This window comes from Leucoraja erinacea, chromosome 15 (assembly GCF_028641065.1).
Source record: "Leucoraja erinacea ecotype New England chromosome 15, Leri_hhj_1, whole genome shotgun sequence".
NCBI lineage: Eukaryota > Metazoa > Chordata > Chondrichthyes > Rajiformes > Rajidae > Leucoraja > Leucoraja erinaceus.
This window is the reverse complement of record NC_073391.1, coordinates 4,377,827-4,387,861: the sequence shown is the minus strand read 5'-3', so window position 1 is coordinate 4,387,861 and position 10,035 is coordinate 4,377,827. Positions and strand designations below refer to the sequence as shown.

General features: G+C 41.3%; 1 protein-coding gene across 4 annotated transcripts in view; it reads right to left on the bottom strand.

Annotated features, from left to right (window-relative positions):
• Window positions 1-5,398: 5,398 nt before the first annotated feature.
• ide (insulin-degrading enzyme) overlaps window positions 5,399-10,035 on the bottom strand; it is a 166,214-nt gene continuing 161,577 nt past the window's right edge. For all 4 annotated transcript variants that reach the window (XM_055646625.1, XM_055646624.1, XM_055646622.1 and 1 more), the window contains exon 25: window positions 5,399-8,328. In XM_055646625.1, coding sequence (XP_055502600.1) covers window positions 8,233-8,328 — 96 coding nt within the window. In that variant the 3' untranslated portion in view covers window positions 5,399-8,232. The remainder of the gene's footprint in view (window positions 8,329-10,035) is intronic.

Below are 10,035 nucleotides of genomic sequence, written 5' to 3'. Positions count from 1 at the left end.
GTCGGGTTATGGACAAGCTATAGTAAACAACAGTGTTTTTAGGCCTGATTTAAATGCGCTTACAGTCTGTGCACACCTCAGGTGTTCAGGGAGCTTGTTCCACAGGGGTGGAGCATAAAAACCGAATGCTGCTTCAGCCTTTTTAGTTCTGACCCTGGGAACACAGAGTAAACCTGTCCCTGAAGACCTGAGGAGTCTAGGTGCCTCATATACAAGTAGGTCAGAGATGTATTTTGGACCTAGACCATTCAGTGCCTTGTAGGTCAGTAACAGAATTTTAACATCTATCCTCTTACACACAGGGAGCCAGTGCAAAGATTTAAGGACAGGTGTAATGTGGTCCATTTTCTTGGTGTTGGTCAAGACTCTGGCAGCGGCATTTTGGATAAGCTGCAGTTGTTTAATTGATTTTTTATTGAGACCTGTAAAGATGCCATTACAATAATCTAACCTACTAAAAATATATGCATGAACAAGTTTTTCAGTATCTTCTTTGGACAGAAATCCCTTGATTCTTGCAATATTTTTTAGATGGTAATAGGCAGATCTGGTAATGGTCTTTATATGGCTGTTAAAATTCAAATCCGAGTCCATAACTACACCAAGATTTCTGGCTTTGTCTGTGGTGTTCAGTGCAGTTCTACATTCTAATGTGGTCGACTTAAGAGACTATGATATAGTTGGCTCCCTATGACCAGGTTTTTATTGCTATCAACCCATGCAGTCTATGGCTTCTTGCCTCTACACTGTAGGGAGATGAGGCTGATGGTATCATGCTGGGATTTCCACCCCGCCAGCTCTGCTAATTCTGCTGCTGTTCGTCAGACTCTGACTGTAAACCTCTCTATCAGCATCAGCTGCTCTAGTGGTTGGCTAGCTAGTGCTACCACATGCACCTGATGAAGTTTTCCTTTGAGTTGCAGGAGTGAACTGGAATCTTAATTTTGGAAGACCAGCAGATTTTCCATAACTCTCGCACTTTCACAGTTCTTGAGGCAAAGTCTGCCTGATGTGGTAGAACTATGAAGTGGGTGAGGAACCAAGGAATTTGGCTTTAGCCCTTTTCCTCACAGAATTTGTCCTTCCAGGCAATGTTGTTGTGAACATTAACATATGATGAGCATTTGACAGCATTGGGCCTGTAGTCGCTGGAGTTTAGAAGGATGAGGGTGACCTCATTGAAACTTACCAAATAGTGAAAGGCTTGAATAGAGTGGATGTGGAGAGGATGATTCCACTGAGACAGTCTAGGACCAGAGGCCACAGCCTCAATAAAAAGAGATATCTTTAGAAAGGAGATGAAAAGGAATTTCTTTAGTCAGAGGGTGATGAATTGGTGGAATTCATTGCCATAGGCGGCTGTGGAGGCCAGGTGATATTTTTAAGGTGGAGATAGCATTCTTTTGATTAGTAAGGGTGTCAGGGGTTATGGGGTGAAGGCAGGAGAATGTGGGTGAGAGGGAAAGATAAATCAGCCATTATTGAATGGCAGAGTAGACTTGATGGGCCGAATGCCCTAATTTTGCTCCTAGAAATTCTCCATTATGTTCTCTCTGGAGGTGAAGAGGTTATATGCGCTTCCCTTACATATGCCATTGAACATCACAAAAGTCCTCCTGATGATCCACAACCAAGCACACGCTGGGACAGTGGACACCTTTCATGCTGAAAAAATGGACCAGTATATCTTGTACTTAAGTGAAGCCAGCAATGCTGGCAAACTCCACGTGAAATCAATGCAGATGAAAGAATGACTCGGTGGCAGCCAAGGACATGTGACTTTCCTGATGCAGTGGTGAGCTGCAATTTGTGGCAGGTATCTGCTTAAGCATCTTCAAAGTCAAGAGAGTTTTATTGTCATGCGTCCCAGTTAGGACATTGAGATGAGGGAGTAATGTCGAACATAGAAATGTACAGCACAGGAATTGCCCCCCTGGTGCACAATGTCTGTGCTGAACAGGTTGCCAAGTGAAACTAGGCTCATCTACCAGCATATGCTTCAGATCCCTCCATTTCCTGCATATGCCTAACTAAAAGCATCTAAAATGCTACTATCATTCCCTCACCCTGGTGGAGCATTCCAAGCACCCACCATTCACTGTGTAATACAAACTTGCCCCACACATTTATTTTAAACTTTGTACCTCTCACCTTAAAGTTTATGCCTTCTATCGTCGACATTTCTAACCTGGGATAAAGGGTTGTACTATCTGCGCTTTCTATGCCTCTCATTATTTTATATGTTTCTATCAGGGCTCCGCTCAACCTCCAGCATTCCAGAGAAGCCAATCCAAGTTTATGCAACCCCTCTTTGTAGCTAATGCCCTGTAACCAGGCAGCATTTAGGTAAATGGGGATTTATCCACCTGAATGCTGAAGAGCCCCAACACCACCACCTTTCTTCTTGATCTCAAACTGCCCTTGCATATTAGTATTCGCCACACTAATCTCACTGTCCTCCATCTTTGTGAGCACAGGTGTTTATAACTCATTCAGTACCTCACCTGCATCTCTCACTCCAAGCACGACTTCCCTCCTTAATCCTTGAGTGGTCCTAACTTCATCCTGATTACCCTGTAATATAGGTATAAACACAATATTGTCCCTATGCATTGAACCGAGCATGGCCGAAGATTGTCCTATATAATCATTTCACATATCTTACATATCTAAGGCAGCCTTGGAAACCTGATCCTGTAAATACATTTTTGAAGAAGTTTAATTATGATGTGGCATCTCTGAAGGCTCTCTACATTTGAGCAACCCTCTGCCTCTGCCCTGATGTTTCGACCCATCCTGTGAGACCAGTCATTGCCACGCCCAGGAGAACAGCAATGACTTCTACCAGAAGCAGCACCACTGACGATCCATTGATTGTTTCAGCAGCTAAACAGTGGCAAAAGCACCATAGTGAGAGCAGTGTGAACTCTGGAAGTTGGTTAAGCAGCCGGCAATCAGTTCTGAAATGGCCCACTCGAGTCTTCAGTAGAGTAGAGATTTAGGCCATTTGGAAGAGTGGGCTGAAAGATGGCAGGTGGAGTTTAATGCTGATAAGTGTGAGGTGCTACATCTTGGTATGACAAATCAAAATAGGATGTACATGGTAAATGGTAGCGAATTGTGGAATGCAGTAGAACAGAGGGATTTAGGAATAACTGTGCATAGTTCCCTGAAGGTGGAATATCAGGTAGATAGGGTGGTAAAGAAAGCTTTTTGTGTGCTGGCCTTTATAAATCAAGAGCATTGAGTATAGAAGTTGGGATGTAATGTTAAAATTGTACAAGGCATTGGTGAGGCCAATTCTGCAATATGGTGTATAATTTTGGTAGCATAATTATAGGAAGGATGTCAACAAAATAGAGAGTAGAGGAGATTTACTAGAATGTTACCTGGGTTTCAGCACCTAAGTTACAGAGAAAGGTTGAACAAGATGTCTTTATTCTTTGGAGCGCAGAAGGTTAAGGGGGGACTTGATAGAGGTCTTTAAAATTGTGAGAGGGATAGACAGTTGATGTGGATAAGCTTTTTCCATTGAGAGTAGAGAAGATTCAGACAAGAGGACATGATTTGAGAATTAAGGGACAAAAGGTTAGGGGTAACATGAGGGGGAACCTCTTTACTCAGAGGGTGGTAGCTGTGTGGAATGAACTTCCAGTGAAAGTGGTGGAGGGGCGGGAAACGAATGGAGGGTTATGGTCTGAGTGCAGGTAGATGGGACTAGCAAGAATAAGTGTTCGGCGCGGACTAGAGGGGCCAAGATGGCCTGTTTCCGTGTTGTAATTGTTATATGGCTATACTCCATTAAGTGACAAACATTACAAGAAAAATGCAAAATGTTCCTAGTTGCAGGCCTATTTTTCCTTAATTGATTAATGAACCTGCTTGTTTGCAAACCACTTGTTTAGAATGATCTGAAAGCTTGTATGTTCAGGAGTGCTTTGGCCTAGACCTCCGTGGCAATACAGCCCAGTTGTGGATATTTACCTTTGCTTCCAGGTCTTGATTCTGTTACTGCTTCCAGCTTTGAATACATTGCTCATCAAAAGAACTGGAATGGAGAACTTGGTTCTCAGGGGATCTTACTCAATGTCAATGTGGTTTAAGTGCAGCAGCCTGCTGTATGGCATGCAGCTGCTGGAATGTCCTGCAGTAGGATGCATTTATTGTGGCAGGCACACATGAAACAGCACAGCTGCAACTAGAGGGCTATGAAAACACACTTTTTTGGATTAGCTAACTATTTTCCTCTGGCAATAATTTAAGGGTGACAATTATGTCTCCCCATGTTCATCACGCACATGTTCAATAAGCAACGGTGTGTGTCATCAAAGCAGCCAGTACGACACACATCCCAGACATTTTCTCTTGCAGCGACAGAGTAGAACCTATTAATTACAAAACTAACTTCAGTTACCTATCTCTGATTTCCTCATAGTACAACCCAAAACCATCACCAAGGATGAGAAATATAACAGGCCCATGGAACATTATCCATCTCCCCATTCACTTGACTTGAAAGCGTACTGTTGTTCCTTCATTGTTGCCGTGCTTAGATCCTGGATCTGTGTACATCAATTTAGTCACTTCACAAGACTGCAGTGGATCAGATTGTGGTGGGCCATCTCTGCCTTCGGGGCAATAAGGGACGGGCAATAAATGCTTGTCTTGCTAGTGATAACCACATTCCACAGAAAAATATTCAGGATCCCAAAATGTATCAACCCCCAACATTAAGGATTTCCTTGAAGCAGCAATGATTTTCAACCACACAGCGTTTAGATCACATAGCACTGTCATTCAATGTCAAGGTTATATCCTCAGACAAAGCCAAAACTGCCAAACTCTAATCTTAAATAGAATAATTTAAGTTAGCATGGTCTCCAATTGAATCCAGGTGAAATTGGGCAGAAAACTATTTTGAAGTTGGCAAATTATTTACTTCTAGTTGGCAATTCTTGGCATCCTGGCTTCTTGTTCTTCTTCTTCTTGCATATGGCGTGCACAGCCTAAAGTTGTAGGACAACTTGTTCTATTTGATCTTATTTGATTGTGCACACCGGGTTGATTGCATTTGTTGAAACAGGGCGGACCACGTGAAGGTTGTAATCTCCCACCCCGCATCCTGGCTTCCAATATACAATTTATTTTGTATATGCCCATCAATTATAAAGGCAGATAATTGATATGTACTTAGTGGGATGTGAAGATGCATATCAGATTGGTAGAATGTTTTTTATACTTAAACCGGTGTGTCTGACCTTGAAATCCCACGTATCAACGCAGCAATTATTGGGAAATAGCAGGTGCTATTGAGAAATGTCTATTGAGGTAACGTTTTCAGTTGTGTAGGAGGTCTTTCCAGTTGGGAATCTGGCCAATTAATCAACGAAGACAGAAAAGGAGCACAAGTTTATTTTATTACGAACAGTGACATCCTTTTCAATACAGTAACTATGTTTTTTGCATCCAGTTCCACAACAAAGTGATTCAAGATCTTTAAAATTAAGCCAGTTTAAGTGATTTACATCACAATCAAAAAAAATGCTACATCTATTCACAAGCCATAAAAACAGACTGGATATTCGTACTCTGTTGGCTGTTATTGCTTGAAAAAAGCTGCATCGTTAGATTCCTTTTAAAGAATCAATGGATATGCCTGAGTCAGACTGCACTGCTACACACACTTCAGTAAAATGTTGGAAACATGGTTGAGAACAATGTTTCACTGCAGCAAAGAATCTAAACCCACTAGAAAACATGTCACACCAACATATTTTGCAGTATTATCTATTAATCTAATCATCTGGTCTATGTATTTCACTTTATCAATCCCAAAACGGCCAAAGGCTTAATGATATTCAGTCTATTCAATGCTAAAATTGTTGCTGGCCTTAACAATATTGCAGACAATGCCTATCATTGCATTGCAAGAAAATAGATAAATTTTATCTAGCTCACCAGCAATTAAATCGGTGAAGAATTGTATTTTATGAATGCTAATATTTTATTTTATAAATTATTTAAAACTCAGGGTTATTATTTCTATCTTCTAATATTGCAAATCACATTGGAGTTGTGATCCTTTCCCTTGAATGCTGCTAGATTGAAAATGACTCAAAAATATTAGTCCAAATTTTACAACGGGTTTTCCCCATTGTGTCAGGCATGATCTCAAGAAAATATGAATTTACTTACTGAAAACCTTCCGAAATTCTGCAGGATCACAACTCCAATGTGATATGCACTTCTGAAATATTGTCACACTACTATGCAAAGTTTTTAGGCAAACTATTTACTGTTGGGAAGCGATGAGGAGTGGCAGGGAGGTGGAGTAGATAAGTAAAAGATATCCATATCTAAAGTATTTTGCTAACATTTGTGATGATGATTTGGTGATGATGATGATTTCATCACAGCATATTTAAATTAGTTAATTGCAATTTTCCCCCTTTGCTGAGATGGCCATTACAAATAGATCTTTGAACCTCCTGAAATAATTGTATCAGCTGCTAAACTAGGTGACAAGTATCAGTCAGCTCAGTGTTGCAGCAATGTTGAATTGAATAGGAAATGGGTCATAACAAAGCTTGCTAAAGTACTTGATATAATTGAGAACAAGGGCACCTTTTACAAAACTATCTGCACTAAATGTTGTGTGCAACAGTAACACAAAGTCATTCAGGAATTGTGAATTTACAAATTAGATCAAATGATCTTCACAGGTAAACGTGGAAACAACTTACTTCATAAATAACTATTGCCAACGGTTCAAGAGAAGAATCCCAATAGCTATTGACTGCTCCGAATAATACGAAATGCAGTAACAATCATTTCCACTTGTCCTTCAATACAATTCAGTTGACTAGTGTTCTGCAACTTTCCTGTTTTTTTTTGCTTCATGAATTCTACCTGGTACTTCCCACTATCATGCAAGATATAACTTGCATTATCAGCTACCTTACTTCTAAGAGTCATATTGTGAATCACTTTTGTTGATCTCAGTTGATATCAGTGTTTAGATCACAGAGATGCTAACACATTGCCATCACGTTTGTGATTGCAATCATCCTGATACTTTGATAACATTAATGATTTGTTTGTAACCTTTACTGTCACTGCTTTGCTTTAGCTGACAGCCCAATTCCCTGATCTTGCCTTTAACACTTACTCATAATTCTAGAAGTGCTACTGAGTGCACAATTATCACTCAAATGAGTGTTAAGCAGTGGTACAACAAGATGGCGCTTATGATGCAAAATCAATTAACGGTAGATTCTGGCAATCAAATAAAGCAAAAAGGCCAGATCTACCAGTATCTGTGCAGAAATAAACAGTTTACATTTCAGTCAATAACCTTTCATCACAAATTAGATATTTTGGATGGTCTTTCTTAGATGCTAAACAACATTTAAGGTAATAGAAGCACACCAAAGCAACGAAACAACAAATATTTTGTATTGGGTCCAATTTCATGGTTTTTCTTCATAATTCCTTTAGTACTTTAACAAAAATATCTAAAACAGGTTAAATGATCTAATAGAGGAAATTTATCAATTTTTACATGTTTACTGGGTAAACCTATCCATATTTTAAATTTCAGCTTTCCAAACAAGTTCCCAGAATAAACGCATCATCTCTCTGAGTTCCTTTCATCAGTTTCTCTATCTGCTCGACTTTTCTTGAAAACTGCAGTTTTTTGTGTTTCAATCAAGTAAATATAGATTCAAATCCATTAGCAGTTACTTTTCAAGTATTTTATATCTAAGTTTACTGCAGGCTGGTAGTTTAACATTACAGAAAGAGTTTGAGGCAAAACAGCGTTTCCATCATTTTACTACCAGCTGTATGAGCACAAAAATTCAAAACTACAAAATTTGTGTACAAGGTAAAAACATGTTATGGGTTTCAATTATAAGGCTCTATCACAAAAGAAATTTGATTCATACTATACAGTGTAATTTCACTGGTTTGCACACTAGCATTTTGTAGATTCCAATCTTGAGTCTGAAAATATTTATGGGCAAGTAATTTAAAATACCACTTGGGTAGTAGAACCTTTAACAGGCAGAAATATGCAGATTAACTAATTAACTGTATACTCTCCCAACTGCAAAGAGTTAATTTAAAAGAAATGATCTCTGATGAAAGTTTCTCCAATTCCCAGCAGAATGAACACTGTCACTCATGTTTTTTCATTTGCATCTTCCTTCTTTTGGATCAGTCCTCTATATCTCAGAGTTTTGCTGCCATGCAACTGAAGTGCGGCTTTGCCAGTGGAAAGAGCGGTAAACTGCGCTTGAACATGGTCATATCTTCAATTATGCTTGGCTAGAAAAAAAAACGATCAGGTTATTAAGGTAACATCTAAACCAAAGTTACAACAAGGTCATCATGAGGTTATCTGTGCCGGCTCTCTTGCCCAAATAATTCAAAACAAATCCTGGCAATGTTCTCTTTTTTCCCCATAACCTTAAATCAATTTCTATCACCGTGAACGTGCCAGATTTTCCCTTAAACGATGTAATGATCTCTGCTTTAATCACTCACTGTGGTTACGCATTCCAAATTATACTGACCCTCAAAGGTAGACAAAAGTGCTGGAGAAACTCAGCGGGTGCAGCAGCATCTATGGAGCGAAGGAAATAGGCACCGTTTCGGGCCGAAACCCTTCTTCAGATTGATGTAGGGTGGAGAGAAGAAAGGAAAAAGGAAGAGAAGGAGCACCAGGGCTGAGGTGGAGCTGAGAGGGAGAGGAGACAGCAAGGGCTACCGGAAATTGGAGAATTCAATGTTTATGCTGTTAGGGTGCAGACTGCCCAAGCGGAATACGAGGTGCTGCTCCTTCAATTTCCGGTGGCGCTCACTCTGGCCATGGAGGAGGCCCAGGACAGCGAGGTCGGATTTGGAATGGGAGAAGGAGTTGAAGTGGTTACATGCAGGCTAGATGCAGGAAGATTGTTCCCGATGTTGGGGAAGTCCAGGACAAGGGGTCACAGCTTAAGGATAAGGGGGAAATCCTTTAAAACCGAGATGAGGAGAACTTTTTTCACACAGAGAGTGGTGAATTTCTGGAACTCTCTGCCACAGAGGGTAGTTGAGGCCAGTTCATTGGCTATATTTAAGAGGGAGTTAGATGTGGCCCTTGTGGCTAAGGGGATCAGAGGGTATGGAGAGAAGGCAGGTACGAGATACTGAGTTGGATGATCAGCCATGATTATATTGAATGGCGGTGCAGGCTCGAAGGGCCGAATGGCCTACTCCTGCACCTAATTTCAATGTTTCTAAGTGCTGAGCCACCGGGAGATCAGGTTGGTTAATGCGGACCGAGCGGAGGTTATCAGCGAAACAATTGCCAAGCCTACGCTTGGTCTCACCGATGTAGATCAGCTGACATCTAGAGCAGCGATTGCAATAGATGAGGTTGGAGGAGATGCAGGTGAACCTCTGTCGCACCTGGAACGACTGCTTGGGTCCTTGAATGGTGTCGAGGGGGGAGGTAAAGCGACAAGTGTAGCATCTCTTGCAGTTGCAAGGGAAAGTGCCTGGGCAGGGGTTGGTGCGGGAGGGAAGGGAAGAATAGACCAGGGAGTTTCAGAGGGAGCGGTTTTTGCAGAAAGCAGACACTGAGGGAGATGGGAAGATGTGGCGAGTGGTGGGGTCATGTTGGAGGTGGCGAAAATGACGGAGGACTATTTGTTGTATGTGACAGCTGTGAAAGGTGAGGACTAGGGGGACACTACTCTTGTTACGAGTGGGGGGGGGGGGGAATGGGGAGAGAGAGCAGTGTTACGGGGTATGGAAGAGACCCTGGTGAGAGCCTCATCTATAGTGAGGGAGGGGAACCCCCGTTCCCTGAAGAATAAGGACATTTCCGATGCCCTGTTGTGAAACACCTCATCCTGGGAGCAGATGCGGCGTAGACGGAGGAATTGGGAGTAGGGGATGAAGTCCTTACAGGAAGCAGGGTGGGAAGAAGAGCCATGGGATTCAGTGGGTTTCTAGTGAGAATGCCTTGCTCAGAACAAAAAGTAAAAA